The sequence below is a fragment of the Seriola dumerili genome, unplaced genomic scaffold (assembly GCF_002260705.1).
Source record: "Seriola dumerili isolate Sdu_G_001 unplaced genomic scaffold, Sdu_1.0 BDQW01000686.1, whole genome shotgun sequence".
NCBI classification, from domain to species: domain Eukaryota; kingdom Metazoa; phylum Chordata; class Actinopteri; order Carangiformes; family Carangidae; genus Seriola; species Seriola dumerili.
The window spans coordinates 507,594-535,428 of record NW_019174941.1 but is presented as its reverse complement, the minus strand read 5'-3'; the positions used below and the strand labels follow the sequence as shown (position 1 = coordinate 535,428).

At 39.9% G+C, this 27,835-nt stretch overlaps 1 protein-coding gene across 2 annotated transcripts in view; it reads right to left on the bottom strand.

Annotated features, from left to right (window-relative positions):
- Window positions 1–27,835, bottom strand: part of tbck (TBC1 domain containing kinase) — a 47,559-nt gene that overhangs the window by 17,637 nt on the left and 2,087 nt on the right. Inside the window, exons 6-23 of one of the 2 annotated variants that reach the window (XM_022765434.1) lie at window positions 27,175–27,316; window positions 26,987–27,047; window positions 26,837–26,898; window positions 25,921–25,982; window positions 25,479–25,627; window positions 24,587–24,725; window positions 24,367–24,466; window positions 23,681–23,730; window positions 23,430–23,559; window positions 23,104–23,202; window positions 22,953–23,015; window positions 22,589–22,715; window positions 22,297–22,347; window positions 22,131–22,214; window positions 21,052–21,137; window positions 19,047–19,083; window positions 14,694–14,855; window positions 6,560–6,732 (exon numbers count right to left, since the gene is read on the bottom strand). In XM_022765434.1, coding sequence (XP_022621155.1) covers window positions 6,560–6,732; window positions 14,694–14,855; window positions 19,047–19,083; window positions 21,052–21,137; window positions 22,131–22,214; window positions 22,297–22,347; window positions 22,589–22,715; window positions 22,953–23,015; window positions 23,104–23,202; window positions 23,430–23,559; window positions 23,681–23,730; window positions 24,367–24,466; window positions 24,587–24,725; window positions 25,479–25,627; window positions 25,921–25,982; window positions 26,837–26,898; window positions 26,987–27,047; window positions 27,175–27,316 — 1,777 coding nt within the window. The remainder of the gene's footprint in view (window positions 1–6,559; window positions 6,733–14,693; window positions 14,856–19,046; window positions 19,084–21,051; window positions 21,138–22,130; window positions 22,215–22,296; window positions 22,348–22,588; window positions 22,716–22,952; window positions 23,016–23,103; window positions 23,203–23,429; window positions 23,560–23,680; window positions 23,731–24,366; window positions 24,467–24,586; window positions 24,726–25,478; window positions 25,628–25,920; window positions 25,983–26,836; window positions 26,899–26,986; window positions 27,048–27,174; window positions 27,317–27,835) is intronic. The other variant, XM_022765435.1, reaches the window with a different exon arrangement.

The following is a 27,835-nucleotide window of genomic DNA, read 5'->3' as shown; positions in this document are numbered from 1 at the left end:
TATGAGCTGATCAGCAAAGATGAGTGGCAAAACCTACAGGTCTATTTCAGTAAAACCAAATAATGTCTCTCTCTTTCTGCACATACACATAAATATATCCATATATATGTGATATGCTGACAGAAATAGGTAAAATATGCAGCCTGGGATTGCCTGGGGCTGACAGAGCACTGTGGTGACTTAAATGTCATGATGAGCGGTGTGTGCCAGCCGAGAATGGCTTAATGACACTTTCACATTTCACTGGCCTGACAGTGATGAGCCTAAACTGGAGCAGCTGATAAACACACACAAATGCTGTGTTGTGTCTTGTGCGTGTGTGTGTCTACGCACGAATGCTCATTGTACACAGTTGACAGAAAAATCCTATCACTTTAACATATTTGAGCTAGGAGCTACAGTGTTGTACAGCTTGATGACAAGGTCAATGACTCATTTAAAGTGCCTTCACAGTGCGTGATTGTAATTGTGCTGAGATTTTCACATATCAACCAACATGGTCTGTGGTGTTTGAGCATAATTTTTGAAATAAAAACACATTTTATCTGCCAAGTTTGCAGTCAGACAAAGAAAAGCAGAGCATAATTGAGGCTATGATCTGAGAAAAATGCTGACAACAAATACCCCTCACAGCAGCCACACACATACCAATTTCCACATAGAGGAGGATTTTAAAATGAAAAACCCTCCCAGCTTTTCTTATACTTCCTGTTCTGGCCACACAGCAGTTACCAACAGCACTCTAAACGAACAATTTTTCTTGGGAGGGGTAGAAAAAACCAGCCTCCTCTAATGAAAATTCATCCCTGTTTTTGCTGAGAAAGTACAGACTTTGAGTCCAGACATGCCCTTTGACAACTGAGTTACAGTGACTGAAATATAATGTTGTTTTAGTGTTGCATAAACAACTTGCTTTGTACTTAAAGTTGTAATGTGTAAGATCTGGCCAGAATTTTAGTTTAAAATGTTCAAAAAATGAACTAACACTATCAATAGTATGTGAGGGAGCCACAGTGATGATGTCATGACCAAGACCTTAATCTATTGAAACTCAGAGATATCTACTGAAATGAGCATGCTAACCAACTAGCTGCATCCTGGACCATGTTGTAATACCACTTTATGACACTAGATACGGTGTGAGTCAGTGTAGTGTCTAGTCTGCCCTCAGTCCCACAAAGAAGAGCTTCCTCCAGAGCTTGAAGTTACGCAACAGCTCCTGACTAAAAAGAAAAAAAAAAAAGCTGCTTACTAGCATCACAGAAACATAGAGATGGCTGAAGCGCCTAGAAAGCTATCTTTATCTCCATCATGAAGGACCACTTCAACAAGAGACCATGTTCAATGGCAAAGAAGCAAATCACGGGTGAATCCTGGTGTGGTTTTCCACCTCTGGAGACATCTCTGGGTAAAGAGACGCGGTTTGATGCCGAGCTCGCAACTTTTCTTTTAGACTGGTGAGTAACATCTAATGTTGGTCTGTAGTGAAAAGTATCATTAGCGCAAATGACAAACCATACTGACAAACACCTCAAGTGGCAAAAATGTATGATTGATGATGCAGACAGACGTTTTAGCGATTTAGTAGAATTTAGCCTGTTCCTGGGCTGTTGTCCAGCTAGATGCGTCAGTAACTTTTATTTTACAAGTAAGACAAAGAGAATGTTTGATTCAGAACCAGCAGGTTCAGGATCCACTGCCTAATACTGTATTTATTTTAGCATATTCCTATCTATCCTTACTATTTATTATACACACACAACAGACCTAACATGTTTGAATATAAAGAACTTGTATGATCGCGTCTGGCCACATCAATCATCAACAACCACATTGCAGTAACACCATGGAATATTATTCCTGCACATAACAGATATCGTCTATACTGTGATCTTTTGCACATTCTGCTCAGCAGAGTTTTGTCAACACTTTTGTACATAGTTTTTTTCATAGTTTTATATTTTTAATATGTGTATCTATGTATATTTATCTTTTTGACTCTCTCAGTATTTTACCTTTTATTTCTATTTCCTGTTAATAAGTTTATTGAATACTGCACCAAACACCAAGCCAAATATCTAGTAAGTAAAAATCTAACTGGCAATAAACCTTATTTCCTGATTCTGCCTTTGTGATGATGTCATCATCCCTTCCTCATGCTGCTGTAGTCTGACACCAATGTGATGCAGTATCCCCTTGCCTTCATATTTTTATAGGTAAATAAAAATAAACCATTTTTATTACAAGTACTCATAATTTGTTTCAGTGCTCTCAACAATTTTAACTATCAACAATAAATGCACATATAAATAATAAATTATAAGGAACATGGGGAAACAACAACATGATTAACTGGACAGGAGCAAAGAGGTGGAATTCTGCCCCCTATGGAGGTGGAGCAAGTAGCACAATCTTACACATTACACCTTTAAGTGTAATGACTGAAATATTATTATTTCATATTTTGCTCACCTTTGTGAAACATGTATGGTGACAAGATTTCAGAGAAGTATTCATTCAAGTCTTTTTCATAGTTAGTGGTGGTGTTGTTTTGGATTATATAATGTTAAGAGATATTTTTAATAGTTGAAACATGTCATATTGTCAACAAATCTGTACATAATAAGCTTCAATACATTACAATTGATTGCATAGGTTTTGTATTATATTGCATCATATACTGTATGTATTATATAGGTGTGCATGTGTTTGTTTCTAAGCCCTGTGCAAGATAAGTCGTAGTAAATGAAGACATAATACAATAAAAAATTACCTCAGCTCATTGGGAATGCTGCTTACTCTCACTGTTCATGGGAACATGTTGCGCAAAATACTGAGAAATTGGAACAAGGGAGCATTCCTGTTTGCTCATGGACATCCGTTTGCTCAATCACTGAAATATGAGCTCTGCCGGCTGTTAGATGACAGTAAGCAAAACATCTGCTCATCCACAGGGAATGGCACTAGCCTCCTGAGCACTGTACCACATTATGATTTATTTTAATTTTCTCAAACTAACACCTGCCTCTTAATGTACTTTACAGTGGCTGGAAAATGAAATGCACAGATTTATCATTGTGTGTTTAGTTTTAATGAGATGGGCGGCTTATACATGTGGGGACACATTTAAGTTGTGTTCGGAAAAGCTGCTGTACTATGGCTGCCTCTCAATACAGCAGGCATCAAATGAACATGAGCCATTATAAAGAAGGAATTTGAGACCATCTATCAGTTGATCAACTAACTGGAGAGAACCTTCATTGGAAAGATTGATGAAACAGGCAATTTCATTAAGAGGACAATATTTCTGTGTTTATTTTGCTATGTTTACATTCTCGTGTTAGTGACTGAGAGAAAGGAGAGCTAGAGCTTGCTCTCTCCTTTTCATTCGCTCAGACCAGGCTGACTGGAGAGCAGCTGTCCAGTGAGATGGATGTCTGTTGGAAATCTGCTGACAGAGCCTCCTGCTCTGTTAGCAGAGAGACGGGCAACAGGGAGGCACGAAACACAAACATTCAGTACCTGTATATGAATCACTACAATATCAGCCATCCCACTTTTTGGAATATTTTTTGGCAGTGAAGACATTGTGGATCCCCCACAGAAAACGGCAGAACTCACTGTATGACTGTAGCTCTACACGTCTATAGCACCAGTGAGTTTTCTGCCACTGAACTCTGTGCTGAGACAACACTTTTTAGGAGTTCCCTTTTGGACATTTTTCATGCAAGAACTCTTAGTTCTTTTAAAATCAAGGCTTAAGACAGTTCTGTTTGCCACTGCCTTTTATCATATTAAATTTGAGATTATTTATTCATATCTTGCACTCCACTGCAACTGTGCAGTAACTTTTATTCAGTCTGTTTCATTTAGTTTTAACTTAAAGGAACGGTTCACATTTCTTCCAAGTTTGTCTTGAAGCGATCCTCAGGTGCCCAGATCAACACAGGTTGAAAAGGTTAGCTGTAATCATTCCTCTTGTTCATACTGGCTATTTGTGTGTGTGTGTGTGTGTGTGTGTGTGTGTGTGTGTGTGTGTGTGTGTGTGTGTGTGTGTGTGTGTGTGTGTGTGTGTGTGTGTGTGTTTTATCCTGCCACATTTTAATCAGGTGAAACGACCAGGAAAGCCTTAAAACCCAACCTTTTCAACCTCAACCCTGGGCCAGTTTATTCTGATCAAGGTGTTGACATATTATGTTTGTTTTCCATTTGAGCTTCATAATAGCAACTAAGAAGGGGTTTGTTTATGGTTAGCAGATGTGACAATACATAAATCTTTATTTGCTGTTGCCACGGTTGTCAGTTTTACCCGCATCACTTCTCACACAATACAAACTTTCCCAGGCTTCAACTGAAAAACTTAATATTCCCTGAATTAGCTTCAGGTCAAATAATAATTTGTGATAACACGTGTAATAATGAGTAATGAGCGAAGCCATTTCTAGATCAACATTCAGCTTCCTATTTTCTGGATTTCTTCTCTGCAGCTGTATTGTGCACTTAGTCTTATGTAGAGTATAGTATGTGTGTGTCTGTGGTCACTCCAGTGATGAGAGTGACATTTCAACCCAGTGCCAGAATGTTTTCTGAGGAGGAGGTGGGGTGCGGATAGATGTGGCCATGGATCAATGCCACCACCCATACAAATGAGCCTCGGCTGAATGAGAAAGATTACAGCAATCACTTGGGCACACAGCAGATAGGGCTGACAAGAGTGTTTGTGAGCTTTCTGGACACGATGCATTCAGGTGTGAAAGGCAAACAGGGCTGCGCCACAAAAACTAAACAAAGACAAAAGGCCTGTATGGAAGACAGCATCACATCAATAAACACTCCTCATAACTAAGTATGAAAACCTTTTATGCTGGTTTGTTTGAAGACATGTTTGCTATGTGTTTAATTGCTCATACATCTGCATTCCTATATCTTAGGAGGGATGGATTTAAAATGTTTGATGACATCTACCACATATGCACTTTGCTTTGGACAAAAACATCTGCCAAATGAATCTATTTTGACGTAATATATTTTGTTCAGTGCAAAGCAACTCGTAACAGTGTTATTAAAAAGTGCTATATAAATAAAGTTTTATGCCGAGATATTTTGACTGGTTGTGTTTCTAAAGCGAATGCATTTTTAAACAAATCAATATTTTTGCCACTTCGGGAATTGCAGACTGGAGCTGCCATGTACTGTGTCGAAGTATAACTTTTGATTCCTGGGGAACTCACTCTAACATGAAAAATCAATACAGCTTAACAGGCCTACTGGGGGTCGCTCTGCAGCTCTACAATCAGGTGTTGATTAGGGAAAAGAGCAGGTGCTGGGTAATGTGCAGCACGGAAAATGGATGGCAACAGTCTGACGTCTTCACGTTTTGGAATTATTTCACAGAGAAGAAGTGAAATCTACCTCACAACTTCAATCAGCTGCTGATGATACATATTTAATAAACCTTTCAAAAAGCTTCAGGCAAAATCATCCAACATGTCAATACCTGTCTGTATGGGTGACAGTGATTGGGATGTAGAAATAGTCCTGCAGTCTTGTTTTACAGAACACTCGCACAGTTTGTACTGACTACGGAAGCAAATGGTACATGGTATAGATTTATTCAAAAACAGAAATCAGAAAGCACATATTTTGATATTTATAGGTTGATTTGAAATTACTGATCAGTGCGTTTGAAAGTGAAATGTGATGAGTTGAATGTTTGAATTTCAATAGCTTTTTATGGTAATTATTGATGGTAATTTCTTATGATTGTGAGGATATTACACTGATGATATACACACAATATCAACAAGCGTATTAACCTGTTATTACCCTCTTTTTCATCAAATCCAACCTCTACATACACTGCGTATTATTACTCTACATTTGCATCAGCTCAAAGTTGAGACAGTAAGATTTTACATTGATTTTGCCCCAACTGTTATTAAGAGAATATTATCTGGTTAAAAATGGGCATTTATAGCAGATTATGTGCCTATACCAAGCTATATGTTCTTGAGATATTTTAATCCATTACTGGTATTCTTTTGCAAAAATAATAAAGCAATTGAACAATTCTAATTGTTCTTACCAGGCTAACCCCTCTGAAATTACCAAACATTACCCCTTAACTACCATGTTATTACCAAGCTGAAACATAAAGTGTTAATTATTATTTATTTCACTTGTTTGTTAAGACAGAGATCTTGTGGGTTGAATGACACAGCTCATGACCTCAGATACCAGATACACCGGTTCCCTTAAAGAACAAAGCCCTCCAGTGCGTTGAACAGGATACAGCATAAAAACAAATCACAAGAAAAAAAAAAACTAACACCAGGAAAGAAATAATAAAATAATTAACCTCAACAGTCACTGGCTCAGGAAAAGTTGGAAGTAATGTGCAGATAATATATGTAAAGCAAAACTGGTTACAATTTTTGTAAAGGTTATGTGTATGACTGTGTGTGTGTGTGTGTGTGTGTGTGTGTGTGTGTGTGTGTGTGTGTGTGTGTGTGTGTGTGTGTGTGTGTGTGTGTGTGTGTGTTTGATGAGTAAAACTCACCAGGTCTGTCTTGGGCATGTCTTGATAGTCAGACGAGTAGCAAGCTGTTGTTTTCCCAAAGCCATTGTCACCAATGACCTTTGGCGGCTGAGCATGTTGTCGGTATGTGGCGCTCTTTGGAGTCCAGCAGAAGAGGTTGATGGATTCACGGACACAGCGCTCAATGTCAATTTCTGTGCAACAAAAAGCACGGAAGTACAAAAATGTTACTTGGAAAGGTTTGAGTTGCTCCCAACCTATGAGCAAAGTCATAAACAGCTGAGCGGGCCAAATATTGCATTTTAAAAAGCTAGCAAACATTAGCTCTTTGTAGTCTAAGTGCTATTTTGACCATTGGTTTGATTGCGCCGGCGTGATTGGTGACTGCTGAACCTGCACTCAGTTCGTGAAATCAAAATCTTTTTTTATGTTTATCCACCTAAGATATCAAATACATATGGTGGACATCAGCAGTCTTGCATTAAGAAAGCAGTTTTTTACAACACAAGTATTGGACAAACAAAAATTTTGTCCTGATGGCGACACTAAATAAAAAGTTAATGGATCGCCAAGGCTATTACAATTCATGCTGAGGTCATAATTATTGTATTAAATTTAATGGTAATCCATTAAATAGTTGTGGAGACATTTCACTTAAAACTTCAGAAGGGTATTCTGCTTATCTCTGATTTCTCAATTACCCCTGACAAGATTTTACTTTTACAAATTATTTAACTGCTCTGTGAGAAAATGAATAAATCAAAAAACTAATGAATAAACAGAGTGAAAAGCATGAGAATAAAAAATGTGATTCCTTCCCTTGAATCAGAGATAAAGCAGAGGAAATTATGTATATGTGTTGTGGGAGGTTTAGTTGAAGACACAAGCTTAGCTTGACCTTGGCATTTTGATGCCATTAATAATCTTAAATAGTCATCCGGCACCGGCAGCAGCTCTTTTAAGATATTAACTGTCCTTTGTTTAGCTGCTGTCCCTCATCTGAGCTCTTGTCCCAAAATAAGTTTTTTGTGCAAAGTGAAATTTCTTCTCTTCCCCCTAATGCCTCTCCAGCAGTATCCATGCTTCTCCTGCTTCTCGCATGGAGAATAGAGAGGATTAAGGAGCAGGGACTCACTGGATTAGCCGAGGATTTGGGTAAATTAGGAATTCTTTCCTTCACACTCTTTCACACTGACAGCCTCTCTCTTTCACTCCCCTATTTCGTGGATAATAAGCAAGTCTGGCTAATGAGCACTCCTTGGTATGACCTGCACCTGGGCCAGGCTCAAGTGAAATTATATAGAAGATGTACCCCGCCCCCCCCTCTGTCCCACAGCGACGTCAAGGTTAGGGGGTTGTCAGCTCTCAGGGGCTAGGACCTCACAGACTCAGTTACAAGGATCATTCCAGTGAAAAACACACTGGTGGTCAGAGATTCTTTCACCGACTGGCTCACAGGCAGTTCAGGGGAAACACATTTTTCCCTCTCTAGGGCCACGAATGCTGCATGCAATCACTCCTTCTGCTAAAAAAGAGGGCAGGAATGAGGAAGAGGAGATTGATAGCAGCTTTAACAAGCCCTGGGCTCAGCTGGGCAGTCCACAGCAGCCAATTCTGTTAGGGAGCAATTTTTCTTTTTAGTCAGGCAACATTACATTTTAGTAATTATGTATAGGCGTTGACTGTGGGCTGTGACTTGTTGCCACGAAGAGTAGAACAGCATGATTAGTTAAGAGCAACTCGGGGGTTTGGTGGAATTGGACTGTGGTGCAAAGGAAGATAGAGCTGGCAATAATGAGATGAAAGAATTTAGTGAATTAAAATAAATAGAGAAAATCTATTGTACTATAACGTTCCAATTCGTTATTTTATCACAAACACACCGTGAAAATCAGGAAAATTACTCTTGATCAATAACCATATAAAGCCAACCATCAGTGGATCTTTAATTGTAATCCACAATTAAATTGATAATATTAGATGGGGTTATGGAAGTAGGAGGTGACTATCTATTGTCCAGGGGTTTGTCCATCCATCCATCTTTACATAGTAATGCCACGAGACATGCCACTATCCACATTTTGATAACATTTTGCCCTTGCTCTATTATTCCATTTCAATATTAAAGTGATTATGCTAAGGTAGTATTTTAATGGTTGTTTTTTTTTGCTCTGATGAAACTTAGGGGGAAGAGGAGCACTGTGTTTATATAGCTTTAAGAGATGCATTTATCATTGATGGGGGATAAAACTAAAGTTACCATATGTCTGAAGACTCTCAGTCATCCAGGTCATGGTCACCCAAGAAAAGGTGAATCAAAGGCAACTGGACCTGGTTGTAGACAAACAGGTCCAATTGCCCTCGATTTAGCGTTTCTTGGATAAAAGTTACCATAATTATTTCTTTGCTTAGAGCGGCTCTAAATTAAGTCATCAATCAATGCTTATCTGATACTAAGACATACAGAGTGTCCTGACTGACCTGAAGTCATCAACAAGGTAAGTATATGGTTCTAATTTCAAGTTTAGGAGTAAACGCATTTCATCACCTTTCTTAATGTTGGATACAATCTTATCTCCCATATGGTTTTGGAGAGTTGTAAAGCAGTTACCAGCATAGACAATGAGACCAGAGCACAAACGCATGCATTGCAACATGCATGCTTATTCCAGGGGGTGTGAAAAGAATATATATGTAAACCATGATGGTTGCTTTAAAATGATGAAAAGCTCCTTCAAATATTTTGATACTACTGAAACTTTTGGTGGCAGAATTTGTCTGGGATAATCAGTCCACCTACAAGTTATTGCCGATTTTCAGGAAACATGTTCATTTATCCTGAACTGAAGGTTAACTGAAGACGAAGAAAACACTTTGGGAAGCCCCAGCTGTGATTGTTTCTGATGGACTTGAATTACAAGATTTACAAATTTACAAATTAAAAAATAAATGTAAATGATGTTGTGGCCAAATGGCCTGGCTGAGCATGATGCACAGATGCACCAGGAACACTGAAAGGGAGAAACAGCAGTGCCAAAGCATCGTCCAAAATATTGCTGTGGCCAAGGCGTGTTCACACTTGATAGGATTATACTAAATGTGTAAAGCTTTTTCTTTTAATTATTTTTGGGCATTTTATGCCGTTATTGGACAGAGACAGTGGAGACAGACATGAAATGCAGGGGAATGACTAATGGTCCAGCTGACATAAAACATAAACAGACTTATTGGATAAAAAAGTACAAGATACAACATCAGATTTAAATAAACTGGTATCTTACATCCTCAGTGAAATCTGTGTGCCATTTTCAGTTTAGATTCAATATGTTTTCAGTCTTTACCTTTGGGCAGCTAGCCTGTCATAAAAGTGGTGCTATTGGCCTTTTTCATTTTTTGTTGTGACTTCCTGCATGAAATTGTATCTAGATCGGCCCATCGGTCCTCCGAATGCGCTGACTGCACATCGGAAACCACTCAGAAAAATGATAAAATGACATTATTAATTCAATTTTATGGTTCTGAGTGTCACAAACCAGTCAAGTGTCACTCTAAAATGGGAACCTCTACTCCTTGCTAAGAGTGGCTTTAGGAATCTCACAAATAACTCAAATTCTCTGAGGGCAGAGGATTTTTTAACTTTAAGCACAAATGTAAGTGAATCTGAGATGACTGACAAATTTGGCCGCAGGTCAATATTGTCGAGACACTATAGATATTACCAAGGTCCACCTTAACCTCTGCTGCTCACTGCCTCTAACAGGATAGGATTTACTCGTTTTAAAATGCCACAGACCAGACGATCAGCCAAATCCCGAATGCAAATGTAAATATGTCATGCCAAATTTGTCACGCACTCTCAAACACTAAACCTTCACCATCAATGTTCTGCTTCTCCCTCCCTCTGCCCGTATTCTCGCGGTGTCCCTGTGTGCAGCGTTGCCGTCAGCACTGTCAGCGGCTCAATGCTGTTTCTCTCAGAACTAAACGTCTATAGCTAGAGCTCATCAGTTCTGTGCCCAGCTCTGCTCATTGAGACAGATGCTAATGTCCCGTGAAGGAAGGCAAATGCTGCCGCATCATCAGTAAACACACGCTTCCTGTCAGCTGGAGAGCCTCGCTTCTCCATTGTGAATCAATGAAGTCTCCAAACAAGAGAAAGTTATAGATTACCTGAGGCTACGAGAGTAGGCAAATGGGAATCACAAAATAAGATTAATTGCCAACAAATGGTGGGCTGAGACGCCTTGCTGGCTCCAGGGCAAAATGTTGCGGCACAGGTCTGACCTGTTTCACATTAGATTTTGTTTTAGACTCTGATACACTGAGTGTGATATAATTTCAGTTCAACAATAATTTAGTCTTCTGTGATGGTCTGGAAGGTCAAGATGACTTAAGGAATGTTTTGCTGAGGATAAGGTTGTATACAGGGGGATGAGTTACAGTATATATGATGCAACTGACATATTGACAACCTGGGGAACCTGTTGTTGAACATGACCTCATAGTCTGTATCACTGCCCTTAAATCTGGACCTCTCTTCTTCGTCAGAATATTGGCAACTATAGACTTCACAGTGTTATGTGTAATAGGCTTGTCACTGTGAATTATGGTCACTGGCCCCACTTACTGCCTCAAAAGAGAGAAAGAGAGGAGTGTGTCTGAATCATTTAAGAGTCACTGTCCTGTAACGTTATCTTGACCGTTAACTTTTATTCTGACAGTCGTAGACAGGAATAGAAAGGGAGCACTTCTTTTCTTTTTTTTTTAATTTCACAACTAAATGTCATGCGTACTTATGCATCTTTCAAAGTTCATCCATCTGAAAATGTCTCCTGCAATGTCCTTTACCTTTTTAGCACTGACACAGACATCACAACTAAGTACAAGCTTCCATCATGCAAAGGCAAAATGACAATCATAATGCATCTCTATTATTAATGTGCCAGGAAATGATGAGCTACAGAAACAGGTTTGCGTAGTCACTAAAGTGCATGATGTCTCAGTTAAAAACTGCTACTTTATAATGTAAATACAGTGCTAACATGTTTACTGAGTGAAATCATTAATTCTTTCCTGCAGGGCCTAAAGACAACATGCACATTCAAATCTCAAACATTCTCTTTGATTTTCCTTTTCAGTCTGTGCTAAGCGAGATTGAGTCTACTTTTCCTCTTTCTTTCATACTGTCCAGCCAGCATCAGGGTATGTTTTTTCTGGCTTCACACATGCAGCTCGTGTAGTTACAAGCATGTGGAGCATGTGGAGTCTGCTCTGAAACAAATGAATGTGAGCCTCAGTTTGTACGAGGACATCAATTCTGCACGCCTGATGGCAGAAAGGAGCAGGTGTGGGCCACAAATCAAATATCTACCATAACTCAAAGTCTATGTACTTTATGTGTGCGTGCGTGTGGTTGTGTGTTTTAACTACATGAATGTGGTGAGACAGAGCACATACACACTGGCCACCAAAACCTTGCTTCCCACAAGGGCTGACAAGCACTATTACTATGCGTATAATTTACTGATAAAACAAAGCCAAACATATGTTTACTTTCAAGTTCTTCGCACTGAATCACATGCAATGAACGATATACACATTGCTAAATCACAGAATATTTACCATTTAACTGTTAAGAAGGGTTAGGGAAGGAACAAGACTTAGAGTCTGCAGCCATGCTAGCTCTGTTAGGCTGCTAGCAGCGTGCTAACATGCTGATGTTGAGCAGATATATTGGGTGATATGGTCAATGGCAAGCTAACATTTGTTAATTAGATTTAACACTGAGTACAGCTGAGTCAGCTGAGAATATTACTAGTTTTCTAGGACTATTAGAAAAAGTGAAATAACTTTGACTGGACTTGTTGGTCCTGGTAGAAATGTCAAAGGATCCCCAAATTCAGTGGCCGTCATCCTTTCAGAACCACGGATGTCTTTGTGAAATTTCATCCACTAGTTGTTGAGATAGAAAAAAAGGGGAACCACGCTGGTGGACTGACTGACAGGCAGACCCAAATTGCTCTCCCCAGAGCCATACAGCTGGGGAGGCTAAAAAACTAAATAAATAAACTCTGTACATTCCACGCCAATAAGCTCACAGTAGTAAGACCCCTACTGTCATTTAGCAGAGGTGATAAATGCTGTGCTGAACTGTTTGGTACTTGATTGGATTTAGCAGCCTGTGTCTGTAACAAGTTATATAAAACTATCTGGAGTGTGGACCAGAACATGCTGGAAGCTTAAGTAAACAAGTCCTGTTTGAGGTCACTCTACAGCCCAGGATTCATTCCTAATATAGTTTAAGAGAGACTGCCAGATACGACACTGTAACTACCCAGGTATACACAAGCTGCGATAATGAGGTTGGCAGAGATATACAGAAACGGGCTGGCAGAAGCTGCCTCTCCCAGGAAATCATGCCAAAGAAGCTGACTGCAGCTCTAGGCCAACATATTTTACCTTTATAAGGAGAACTGGCTCTCCTTTTCCCTTCCGCCTCAATCACATGAATCTGTTGGACCTGGGCAGTAAAGCACAGTGAAGTATGGCAGCACTGAATTTAGGCAGAAGGGGAGGCTGCTGGGCTTAGTTTACAGAGTACTCCGGTATCCCCGTTTGGACAAATCGTCCCTGTCTCTGTTGGTTTTAAAACCCCAATGTCATTCTGCCTTTCAGCTCAAAAAAAAAGAGGGCTAAGCAGCATTTGGAAATAGAGTTTTAAAGGAAATTGTTTGAGCTATCCCTCAGGCACAGAGAGGTACATTCTGAAGACATACATTATGAATGCTGCTCTCGGATTTTATGTCACCAATACTTCGCTCAAGTAATTGCTTTGTGCAAGTGAAAAGGAGCAGTAAAGTGGGCACATATTAAGAGACACTGTTAGGTGTCTTCACTCTCTGTGGCATATACAGTCGACAAAAACCGCGAAATCCCGGGGACAACGTGTCAGTGTATGCCTATACGACTTTACAAACCCCTTGGAGCAGGAAAGAAAATACATGTAACCAACAGAGCAAAGCTAATAAGTATGCATTTCCATCAACCCCGTATGATTACAATCAGGCCTGCGAATTCCTCCTTGATTTGTCGGCCCTCCTCCTGTGTCTTATTTAAGAAAGGAGGCCGAATCGCTCGTCTTGCCTGTATTACACTAAAAACCTGCAGGGATTAACAACTGTACTGCTGAGTTAAAAGACTATATTCCAGTATTTACCACCCCATCCCACCCACTTCCTCCCACACCTTATTTTTGCACCGCAGGGATATTTCCCTAATGCGGCGTAATGAGAAGTTAAAGAACTATAATTCGCAATGTGTGCCGTGTTTTCTAATGAGTGTAGAAAAAAAAACAGATGCAGGTGTGTCACGTGTGACGTTTCTTAAGGTGGATTACACCCATTTCCTACTCTTATTTTTTTGCCAGTGCCATTTCCCGTCATTACACCTATCTGTTTAAGTGCAGTTTTTAATACAAACTCAGGGTCTTTAACTTGCAAATCAGGTAGATGCCTCAGGCAGCCTGTTAGTCTCACATATACATGCTAACCCTCTATCTCCATTTCTTGCATGAGTAATCCTGCATTTGTGGTTGAGAGTTGAAAAAGTCTGACTTAGCCTCTCAGGTGCATGTCTAATAGCACTAAAGAACCCAACAGCAACAACTTTCTTTAATGAATATTGTATCGGCGTGTCCAAATGCCCCTCACAGACTAAAGATGGACTTGACAATGAAGATGAGAGTTGATGGAAACACTGGAGGACCACAGAGGTTATGATTTCAGTGGCAGACAATTCCCAGGGTGCAGTTGTTGACTGTTTGAAGGATGCAGAGCAAAGTGAGGCACGCCTAGAGCACATCAAGGAGGGAGTATGTCTGTGTAGGAGTGCAGAGCTGCCTGCTTTGAGGATATCATTAACTCAGACACATCAGCACACATTAGTACTCCCAGGAACGAAACACGGCATCCTGCAAATACCACTTTCTGTTGCAGTCGGGCAACCTTCAAGTCAGATTTAGGGAAGGCAGGGAAAAGTATTTTGGTGTGATTTTGTTTATAACCATCGAGGTACTACAGCTTAAGGCATGTAGAAGGTAAACAAGCCCAAAAGACAGTGAACATACAAAGATGTAACTACCAGCTCATATTCTCACCTGGCAGGTCAGAGAAGAGCAGGATGCATTCATTGAAGCCATTAGCCAGGAGACGATCCCTGAGTTGCTGCAGTATGGCCACACCGATACAGAAGGGGAAAGAAGAGTTACCCAGCAGCAACGTGTCCCACAGGTGGAAGATCTTGTGCAGTGGAAACACATCTGTATGGCAGGTGGAGAAATAAACAAAAGAAGGCAACATTTTACAAAACGACTAAAAACAAGTGTGTCTGAGAGGACAAATCTCTCGAGGGCTGCACAATAGGATCCTGCAAGCAGGACAACAGCATTCAATGTGCACGCAGTGTAAAATGGCGAATCAGTCAGTACATAATGAGTATGATTTGCATGTGCATAGTACATTTACTTAGCATGGCTCTATGGCTTCAAAATGGGAAGCTCACTAAGCAAAATTGTGCATTGGCAAGGTTGCCTAGAGGGATATTTGATGTGGGGGAGGCAGCTGGGAAAATGTTTTTAGGTGGGTGTTGTTGTGGAAAAATGACAGGAAGAACATCAGGGGGCTGAAGAGCTTCAGAGCAAGGAACCTGCACAGGTTATTTCGAGCCAAATAAAACCACATCCTGATAATGCATCCCAGTGCAGTTATTATTTCAGTCATATTCCTCTCAGGATTTGAAAATTTTATGTTTCCTCCCTATTGAGATTTATGCATGAGAACCAGCACTGTCCACCTGGTTATATCATATCACCATTCGTTAACGCCATCCGTTAACATGGCTGCTCAGCAGTAGACGTGTGTGGGTGGGAAGAGTGTGAGTGTGGTGAGGCAGGCTGAGAGAGCAAGAGGGGTGAGAAAATGCCTCGGAGGGTCGGCGCCGCATTAGCAGTCAGCTGAGCAGACTGGTGCATGTGAGTGACAGGCAGTGTGTCTGAGTGTGTGCGTGTCTATGTGTGAATGGAAGATGACCCTCCAACCTTGTCTCATATTGGATTGGGGACATTAGCAGTCAGAGGGGTGCACCTCCTGAATACTGGACTCATGCACTGCCTCAGGGGGAGGATAAGGGGTAAAAGGGTCACACCTCCCACCCTCTACCTCAGGAGTGGTCTCTGTGTGAGTGTGTAACTGAGGAATGAAATATCCCACTGCCAAGTGCAGGGTTCAGATAAATCAATGGACAGAGTACGTCAAGATTAATTTGGCTACAATTAGTGTAAATCACATGTGTTCTATGTGTAAGAGTCTGCAGACGAGCAAAGTTCTGATGTTAACTACCCAAAATTACACCAAGAAGGCAAAAAGTTATTCAAGTTATAGTGTATGATGGGGCTGCACCTATAAGACACAAAGGTTAATTGCATATAATTTAATTTGTAGCAATGATCTGTAACCTCTGTTCATATGCTCATATTTCAGAGCTCCAGCTGCGCTCAGTGAAAGATAAAAGCGTAATGCTGCCATCACCTGACAAACCACACGCTGAGAACCAGCCAAAATAAAACCTTTATGTAGCTCTCATGCAGCGCAGAAGGCGAAAAGAATTCATACATGATGCTCATATTTCAGTCTCAACTAATAAGCAAAGGGTTGGAAGTTTTTGATAAAACTCCTCATTCAACAGTTTTGCTAAAATTAGACAGAACTCAGAAACCGTATGACTCCTACCTGTTAATCAAATCGTTTAGAATCGCAGCTTCTACACGGTCAAAAAATAATACAAAATTGTCCAAACTTGAGTCATTTTCCATTACTTTATTCAAGTTTACATTTTGGACAGTAAAACATAATCTGAATGTGTCCTGCAAGAATATGGATCTAGCTATCATCAATATCTACAATGAACCCCAATCACCACCATAGTGACCCGCAACTGTAATGACTTTTCTGAACTAATGTTAACTAGATGACTAGTTGAATCAACCCTTTTCAACTCTCACAATAGAAGCCTGTAAGTCTCAACAGAAGCTGAACATTACAAGCTTGACGCAGGAGGCAGCAGGATACTTCCGGGCTGCTGTAAAGGATTCTTTTAGAGAGGAGCTTTTTGCTGAGTGTATGAGTGTATGAACGAATCTTCTCATAGTCTCATAGTCAAATATTTATTTTTCCCTTTGTTGATTCTTTTTTTTTTTTTTTTTTTAAAAAAAAAAAAAAAAAAAAAAAAAAAGAACAAGCAGCAGGAGTTTTTTTCCTGACCACTATGCACTCTAAGTTATACTAGGCGAGGGAAAAGATTCATGGGTAGGATGCAAAATTCAATTTATGGCATCTAGATAGTAAAAATAAATAAGTATTCAATAAACATGGGCATCTTACGTTACAGAAATACATCATGCCATTCTCCAGGTTCTCCTGAGGAAAACAAGCTTGCCGATAAGTGGTGATGAATTTTTATAATGTTTTAAATCCATATTTATTAAAGGCTTTTTATTGTTACCATCCTGGAAGTGAGCGCCTGGAATTGATTTTGTCTGCCACATCCTACCCATGTATCTTAGACATGCTGGATTTTCTTCCTTTTTTATAATATCAACTCAAACATCATTTTCATGAGCTGCAGGTTAGAATACATTAATTGTTCATTTCCAGCTGACTGTAAAATCATGACAATGTAATCAATATTTCTGAATAAGCTTTGTGATGACAACCATCCCAACACCCACAATTGCTTTTATACTGTATTTCCACAAATATCTCCACACAATTGGGTGTTATATTTCTACTTTCCTACATTGATAGTTTCAGTGAGTCACTACTTGGACACAGAGAATGGTGCAGACTGCTCCATAGGGAGCGCTATAATAAGCCTGTAAAGACTACAGCTCAGTTTCGCCTTTCTGTTTAGTCACAGAGTCACAGAGACGTGACACTTGGAACAGACATGTATCTGCATACAAAAGACCCTTGAATGTTAAAACACTACAATATAATGTCCACCATCCATTTCTAGCCTGGAATTTTGGATTTTGGTGCATAACAATGTCTTAAGAGAGACATCACAGGTGCATTACCTTACATAGGAATTGACTTTCCTTAATTTTTATATATTTATCAATGACACAGCTTTATGGTGGTGGGAGATAATTTCAGGTCATTTAGTCAAGTAAAGGTTGAAATATAAAACTAAACAAATACTCCATCTAACGGAAAGGTTGGCAACACACTGTACTTAAAGTATCAGAAGTAAAAGTACTCATCAGAACCGATGATTATTATTTATGTATTAAAGGTCCCACATTGTATAAAGTGAGATTTCCGTGTCTATTTCGATTATAAAGCAGGTCTAGGTTCTATATTAATACTGTGAAAGTATCAAAGCTCCCAGTCCACAGAGAAATGCACACAGAAAGTATTCAGAGACTGAGCCTTAAAACAAGCTGTCCGGACTTCTGTGATTTTGTAATGTCACAACAAAGCAGTCACCACCTTCAGCCATGCCCCAAGCCCCGCCCACTGGACCCACCATCCAACCTTGCAGGATCTGGCATCTCTGAATGGTTACCTGAAATCTGCTATATTTTTATTAGATCACTCAGAAAACAGTCAACCAGAGGAGAAGCTCAGAGCCTCTCTTTTGATTGGCTCACCGAGCTGTTGTCTGGAGCTCCAGAGAGAAGCCTGAGAGAGGATATATAAAACTACACTGAGATGGTTTTTGGTACTTAAAACCACAAATATATCGTCATGTGGATCAACACATCAAATGAAACACTGAGAAGTGTAAAACATGTGAGCAGAACTTTAATGTTGTAGTTGGACTGTTTTATATATTTTGAGGAAGTTTAATCTAGGTATTATCATTACATATTTTTTGTATATGTAAAGCAACTCAAAATTATCTAACTACTGTATATGAGTAAATATTAAAGCTTCTTAATTTCAAATTTAACTCAGTAGAACAACTGTATGTGAAACATGAATTTGTTATTGTCTCAGTGGATCCTGTGATGGATCAGCTGAGCAATGATAACTGATGTGATAACGATAACCCCTCTGGTGCTCTGGTATTTGGCTTTCTGATCTTTTCCCACATGGAGGAGAAAAATTGCTGCGAGCAGCTGACTTATCAGCTTTATGATGGGATTTTTGAACTTATTCCGTTAGATACATATTACAGATGAATAAAGATGTGCTGGTAAAAATCTCAGGTAGCGCAGGACTGAGCTTTCAAGTCCTTTTCCCTTAGGACGGGAATTAATTAACAGCTGGAACAAAGGTCACCAAGAGAAAAAAAAAAAAAAACACACAAAAACCTACTTAACTTGTCCATACTGGAGAACCTGACCTTTTCTGTCTCGTTTATTGTTACTCTAACTGAGGCAGACTCAAAATACCAGAGTTTTGGATTATGCATATCCACATTGTGAGCACAAAGAGAAGGTACTTACGTGTAAACATTGTCAGGAACCATGGAATAGCATAAAGCTGCACAGAACAGAAGAAAAAAAGAGAATAAGATATAAGCACATTTAGGAGATAATTTAGCATCTCTTTGTATTTAATATTCAGCATGTCAATTTGCTCAAATGAGATGAATGAACCACTTTCTCACTTGAGAGATTTCTGTCTTTAAGAAAAGCAGCACACATGGCTGCACATCTCTACAGCCCCCGAGAAACAGAAACGGCAATAAAGAACAAACTGCTGAGTTTGGTTATTAGTCAATGGGGAGAAAATCTAACAGTGAATCTCTTTACACCAATTTTGTCATCCCTCCCTTTTCTCACCGTCTCTCCTATTTCATCTCTACATTCCGCACCTCCCCTGGGGGAAATGCATAAAACTGAAATTATAGACCACCCACACTCACCTACTAATGTACACATACACACACAATCCACCATTAACCACCCGGTCTAACACCTGCCAATCGTTGGCCACTGTCACCGTGGCTCAGCAGCAAAGGGTCTGGAGCAGGAATTCTGGAGCTTATCTGAGCCAGTTAATTGATAGCTAATTGCAGGGGAGCTGGTGACTGTTCCGACGCCCTCTTCTGCGCCCGGGAGTGATGAGCAAAAGAGAAAACCACTGCACTCTGAGTTCCAGCCTCAGTCTCAACAGCTTGGCAGCAGGACTGCAAGTCCAGCCAGATTGGATTAGTGTAGGTGTAAATGGCAGACCCAGGAGAGGAGATGCGGCCAAATTGAAAATGGCCTGAATTAAACCACTGGCTACAGGCAATCTGACTCTCTGCCTATGGCATTAGTGGAGCAGAGACCTTGAACGCCACAGTGTTTCCAAAGATTACTGGTGGTTTTTGCATGCTTGCACAAGATTTGTCTTTTTTCTAAAAGACAAACGGTATTAAGCTAGCCATGTTTTGGTATGGATATATGGGAAATCAAATCCATTTCATTCTGCAGTGGCATTTGGTCTTTTAGGGCAGACAGATTTATTGCCTCAGTAAAACAACAGTTCAGAGTGTTCTCTGAAGTTCACAGAGGAAAAGGGGATTTAAGGTCTGTAAAGTCTAATTACTGGGATTGACATCAAGCATAAAAGCTGTATCAACAAAGCTTGTTCCAATATTATCCTGGCCTAACAATGAAAACAGGCATGCAGAGTCTCCTTTGAGAGGCAAGTCATTGCTGGTAGTACAGTGCATGTAGTAGTTGTCAGGTTAGCATCATGAGACAATGCTCTTCTCTGAAGAGCCAATATATTAAATCACAAGGGGACATCTGTTCAAGGGGTGGTTTTGTTTTTAAAAAAAAAGAAGAAAAAAAGCACCAACACCTACAAGCCAAAGTATCTTCCCTGATGTTCTGTTTTTTTTACTACACAAATTATGACAGACAAGCACAGTTTGGAGCTTCACTTGCACCACTTTATAAAAGGAGCTACAGCGTCCGAAACTGCGAGCAGGAGGAGGGAGGTTTAGATCCCTGACTCCTCTGTGATAAAGACCCCACTTTTCATTGGGTAATGTCCCAGAGGCCGGTCTACAGGTGACACACATTCATCAGCACACTAACTGAAACCCTAGAGAGACAGTGGAGACTTTAACCTTGTCACTGTCTGAGCAGAGCTGGAAGAAGGGAAGTGAAGGGCAGGGAGAGGTGGCACAGAGTAAGAGAAATAAGGTAAGTCTGGCAGAGGACAATCATTAAGTGTGCCTGGCAGACATTAGTCGTTGTATAAATCATCACCAGTGGACTATAGGGAGAACTTGACCCTGGCCACAAATTCTGGAAAGGAGGATGTGGAACAAAAAATGTCAATGACAATATACATAGTGATCTATGGATGGTCATTTACTTTGCCCCTGGTGCAGAGCCAGAAACTGGAATAATTTCTAACTGTCTTTGAGTTCCCATTAAAGGTAAACTTGCAATAAAAGACAAATGTTGTTATCCTCAGTTTGACAGGACACTTGCACTCTTGATAACTTACATCTGGGATGAAGCCAATCTCATTTAGATGGTTGCTTAGCTCTGGGTCATGGAAGGCGATCATTTGAGAGAAGACAGTCAAGTACTCTGAAACACAGGCAAAAGGGCAAAAGATCTATTTAAACTCTACTGCAACATGTGCACTAAAACGTGAAACGAAGTGAGTTTGAGCAAGGAGGACTTTACAGTAAGAGAAAAAGCAAGAGGCATTGCGAAATACATAAACCTGTGCTCATGCGATGAGATCTGATCCTTTAAGATAATTTAGTGGACCATTTTCTGTCTCGTGATAAAGAAATGTGGAGAAAAGTGGAGATTTTATGACTGTTCTCTTTTTTTTTCTGTGGTTTTCACGATCAAAAAAAGTCAGAAACCCTCAAAAGTTACAGGTAGACTGCTGCTGCAACCTTGGAAACTAGCCTCTGTTCATTTCGAATGGAAACTCAAGCAGCGTAATGTTGTGCTACCGCCATTCTTCACACTGTAAGTCAACAAAGGAGCTCTGACCAGACAGATAAACATTAGCTAGCCTTCCAGGACATCTAGCAGTGGAAAGAAATGATAATAGCCACATTCCCCACAGAGTTCAAGAGGTGTATGTTGTAGCTGTTTATCAGTCACGTAGGAATTGCTTGTGACATTTCTCTGCAGGCTTGTGCGGTTTCATTTGTTTCCCTATCTCCAAATGATGTGGCTCAGCTGCAAACTCCATTAAGACAGACTGAAATTAGTTTTCACAGCTTAGGAGCAACATGGAGCCAAAATTTAATCAACACTGAGCTGACGGCCTGATGCTCTGTGCCAGCAGATGTTAATTTGTTTTTGAACTTAGCTGAATGCTCTGACCATGTTTAATACTTATTATTTAACTTCCAGTGGCAGTTGACTACATTAGCTCAACAACACTGGATTTCTGAAGTGGAAACAGGTGATATCGGAAAAGGGAGCAGTGTGTAAAACGTATTACAATCAGAACAAAACAAGAAAAACAATGTTTTTCAGATCACAGTACTTTATCAATGTGCAAAACACAGTAGAGCAGAAACAACTTTTCCATACACAAGAAGTAGTATATCTCACCTTGGATGACATGAGAGTTGTCCTTCAGGAAAAAGTTGTACAAGTATTTGGGGATGAATGCAGACATGCAGGCATACGCCAGGGCTGTGAGGAGTAGGACATAAGAATGAAGGTTGAGATAAAAACATGGAGCAGTAATAGTGGTGAGCTATTTAACAAGTCTTACCTTCATTGTTGAAATTCAAATAAAGGAATGGAGCACAAAGTGAATCCAAACCTGAAATGAAAAGAAAATTAAAACAGTTCATAATAATAACTTTGCTGTAAGGTCACACAGTTGTACCTGGGGGGCAAAGTTTAGAAGATGTGACATGACCACCATCTAGTGTCCAGTCATGTAAAGCACAATGAGCAATCGTGCAAATGGGAGAGAGAGAGAGAGAGAGAGAGAGAGAGAGAGAGAGAGAGAGACATGGGAGAGTGTGACAGTGAAAGAGATTGACAGGGGAGCGACTGACCCTGCCAGTAGACCAGGTCAGGGTGAGAGACCACCCAGGCTTTCAACACACGCCTGAACTTGATGTGGCCCTGAGGAGAAGACAGCAGCTCATCATACTGGTGGCAGCGTGGGATATCCACCTCTATCTGTAAACATGCACCAGGCGCGGGCACATGCACACATACACACACATACACACACATACACACACATACACACACATACACACACATACACACACACACACACACACACACACACACACACACACACACACACACACACAGACAAAATGCTTGGATGAAAATTTCAATTTAAAAAGTGTTATGTAAATAAATGATTTTGCTGCTATGTACATTAAAAATGAAAAAAAAAACAGCTACCTGTCTGTCAGTTGGAATGGGAGTATCCTTGTCTATGGTCTCATATTTGGCTTGGATGTCTCCCTGTGTGAAAAAGTAAGATAAGCGGCTGCCCAAAACAAACTTAAAGCCCGGCATTTTCTCGACACACGACTATACATTTCTCTCTTACCTCAATACCCAGAAGCGCAGCCCACGCCAGTCCTCGAACAAGTGGGGGAATATCCACTCTGGCCTCTTTCCACATTAGGTTCTTCTTGTAGGGATAGGCCTAAAGACAAAACATTGAACAAAGAATACATCACTCAGTTTTAATTCAACAATGACCTGTTTAAATAATAATTATTCTAAATACAGGAAAGGTTCGAGCACTTTTAGGCACTGGGATGGCACTGGTAAAAACATTTTCCTGTGCGCATCATCGCATGTGCGTGTTCAGTGCTTGCAACTTAAAAGTGTGTGCATGTGTGTGTTTATGAATTTGTATGAAGCCCTGACCTTGAGCAGCCTGTCAAAGAGGATGATGCGGATGAGTTGGTACTCTGTGTCTCTCTCACGGATGATGAGTGGCAGCGTGACGGTGGCCGACAGCTCATGGCTGCTGTTAGATTGGGACAGACTTGACTGTCTGAAAGAGGGAGAAGGGACTGTAACAATACTGAAGCCAAAACAAATGATGGGGAGACGTGAAAAATAGTGACAAGGAAAGAGAAGATGACAGCAGTGGGTTAAGGATGGAGATGGCTTACTCATCTTCCAGCAGAGGGTAATAGGCTTCTCCTGCTACATCCTTCAGTCTCTGGATAAGGCAGAGAGAAACTCATTTTTAAAAACTAATGCTAGGTTCTGTTACGCAGACACCTTGTTACGAAACACCCAGATTCACGGCCCAACTGTGTTTTTCACCCATTTCTGGGCACATTTCACAAACTTAACTACACAAATATTGCATTGTTTATGGCACAGTTCTGTCAACATGTGTGATTAACAAGCACTTATTAATTGAAGAGAATTCCAAGTTGACAATAATGAAAATTTTCTCAATTTATTTATTATATATATATTCACTATAAACATCAGAAATCACAGACAAATGTCCGCGGCTTCCCTGGTGACGTCTTCAAATGTCTTGTTTCGTCTGACCAACAGTCCAAAACCCAAACATACGCAGTTTACAGTGATGGTAAAACGAGGAAAAGCATCAAATTCTCAAATTTGAAAAGCTTAAAAAAACTGAAACAATTAATAAATTATCAAAATAGTTGCCAGTTAATTTTATTTTGATCTACTCATCAATGAATCAACTATTCTTTGCTCATTTGCTTTCTTCTCAAATTGGCTTTAACACTAAGTACTGGATGCAGAGTATCACTTTCTACCCTTATGCACAATACCTCGATTTACATTGTACATGTATATGTTTTTGTTGTCTTACATTTCTGAGTTGGCACAGAGACAGTGTCACTGTTGTGTCATCTAATAAGAAACTCCGATCCCTGCCCTGGCCGAATGACTCCCCGTCTTCCAGGACAAAACTACAGAAAAAAATTAAATAAAAATAAATAAGCAAATAAATAAATACATAAAAACCATATGTGAGTATGAAATTAACAAGAAAATGCACTTGTGTGTGTTTATGTATGTGTGTGATTTACTTGGGCAGTGTGCAGATTGGAGGTTTGGACTGTATGATCTCCTTATTGGTCAGCTCCTTCTCAAGGTCTCCCCCAGCCAGACACCACAGATGGTACACCTCATCTATGGCCCGCTCTGACAGGTAGTCTTCATCATCATCTAATAGCGCGCGCACACACACACACACACACACACACACACACCAGTAAACACCTCCCCACAGGCACAGGTGGTGCAGTATCAGCAAGTTGAATTAAGAATTCATGACATCAAGAAATACTCAGTCATATAGCAGTGGTGTACTCTTTTAAGAATATCACAGCAATAAATTTAACTTATGACATTTCATCTGACACCTGTGCTCATGCTGAATGCTCAGTGTATCTCCTATCCACAAGATAGTCCCTGTGTGCCTTTCATTTTTTAACCCTGTTTAATGTTAGGTACCCTTGACATTCAGTAGGTTTCACAGCTTTTAGAATGAAACAAACTAAATTATGTGCAATTTCTTGAAATAAGAGGCAGGAGCAAATGTACAATGTCATAACATGCAAAAATACAAATGAAGCTGCAGTAAGGAACTGATTAGTATTGAAATTTAATACAATTATCTTTCAGTCCGGCTGTCTGGTGCTTGGAATAAAAAAAGTACAAAACTCTATGTTCAAAAACAAGAAAAAGATGTTGTGATTAAAGGTTATTTGAGATATCAAAAACATCTTCAATATTAAAGAGGATTCTCACAGTTAGAGTAGATGTTTTGACCCTTCTTGACAAATCTGTCTGCTGCTACTGTCAAAACTGATGCTGACACGCCCAATTAAAGCTACTTCAAGATCATCAATTTCAACTCATCAACAACAGTGTTCATGCTGTGCATGCACTGCACAGTTGGGTGTAGTTTGGGCAGACCTTTGCAAAGGTCACTGATGTCTTCTGGAAGCTCCAGATGTGCACAGCGCAGGGAAGAGGAGAACAGGCTAACAGGCTTCTGGAAGGGCGTATAGCGGCATGAGACCCCACTGAACACAGGGTCACCCAGCAGCTCTGCAGGGGTTGGCCTGGAGGATACACGCAAAGACTTCCTGGTCATAACAGCAACATATCCAAAAACATGTAAAAGAAACTAGAAACTATTATATTAAGTCATAAAAAGTGTTTATCACAGCATCAGCCAATAACTTGCTTCTGTTTATTCTGGTATCATACAACTTGTTGGTTTTAGCGTGCTGGAATCCTCTCTGACATGTACGCTGCGCAACTACTTCATAACATGTGTGACCAAAGTGTTTTGGGAACCTAAGCGGCCAATGTCCTCCAACAGGATATGACATCAAACAGAGAGTGTATTTACCTTTTGGATGGAAGAAAGGTCAAGCATTTCCTTAATAACTCCACAACATTCTCAGGCAGCTGCTGTAAAAATGACAACACATATAATACGTATAATGACAGAATACAGACAGATCCCATATAAACTGCAAATAATCTAAATCAAGAGAGATTTAAAAGTGTTTCCACAAACCTTTGAAACTTGATCTGTGTAATATGTTTAAAAACAATAAAAAAGTACTGTGTAATTCTGACTTACTGGAAATGATTATATTTGTATATATATTCAGCACTGGGGATTGGTGAGTGACACAAGACAGTGCTTACATACAAATAACCCAGATCATTTGGAAACACCTACAAAATCTATTTATTACAGGGCTGGATATCAAACATCAACACTTTTGAGTACTAACCGTAAAATTAGGGACTATATGAAAATGACAAGTATCATTAGGTCAAGTAAAGTTGGCGTCAAATGTTCTGTCAGATTCTGAGGTGCTGTTGAATTGTATTACATTACAATAGCAGGTGTGCCTCTTATTTTGTCCATCCCAGATATAATAAGCAGGCTAGGCTAAATAACAGACAACTCTCTGCATAAAGCAATACTAAAACTACATCCTCCAAAAACAGCTGAATCAACACCTCTGTGAAACATAACCGTCATGAAGGGAGGATTTACTGCATTACTGCTGCATTAGACCACATTAGTTTTAGCTAAGTGTACCTAACAAACTGCCAACTGAGTGTGTAATACAATACCTTAGTTCAGGTACAGACACTACAGGTACAGATAATATCGCAATGTCAATAATGTGACCTGATTCTGCTGTAATGGCTCTTTCCTTACAAAATGCCATTAAACACGACTATCAATTAAAAAAACCTTCATATATAATATAACTAAGACTGAGGCAGTCAATGATTTTTACTACCTTAATTGTATCCAGGCATCCATGTTCCTCTGCAAGGACAGTGACAATGTCATCCATGCAACCTGAGAATGACAATATCACAGCGTCAGCCTAATTGAGCTTAAGAGCATATTGCTCAGTATTTAATATAATTACGCCCTTTTCACTTACCCAAGGTTAGAATGAATTTCAATCTCTCACTTATATCAATATTCTGCAGCAGTCGTCTGCCCTGTAACAGATTCACAGCATTCGATTTTAAGGTGAAAATAATCCACAGCGCATGAAATTCAGGCAAAACCCAAACAGCATAAAAAGTCTGGTTTGAATGTTTATAATAGTATTTGTTGGACTCTTACTGCACACAATTCAAAGAGCAACACCCCAAGTGACCAGACATCAGTCTTGGGTCCTGAGGGCAGAGGTGATTCATCATGGGAAGGGTCACTAGGGTGGAAAGAGCCCTGAGCGATCACCTCTGGAGCAAGGTATGATGGGTATCTGAGGTCAAGATCACAGAAAAGAGTAGCACATTACTTTGTCAGCCTCTGAATAACACATAGCAAATACTTAATCCAGCAATCTAAACAGTGCTGATTCAAGTTACACAACAATAACTATGTAAAATAATCATGTTGTTCACATCTTTGTCATTAGGAGATGTATGTAAAGTTATTCCTAAAAACACACATTACTGTTTGACAGTTACATTCATTACATTTTCCATCCAGATGTTTTGCTGAAAATTCTGGGCACATGCCACCATTCCTCTTTTCAATTTGCAAAAGGATATTACACAGAGATACTTGGTAGAACACAAAGGCCTTTGGATTAGGATAAAAGTCCAACAATCGGTTACAGTTCCTCAACCAGGAAGCAATTTTGATGCCCCAAAACCTGGTTTCTATGAAAAAGGATGAGCAATTATGCATCAATGTTATGGTCAATTGCCTTTTTCCATTATCTGACTAACATCAAACAGATACAAGTGAACCTTCGACCCTGAACAGACAGCTCAGT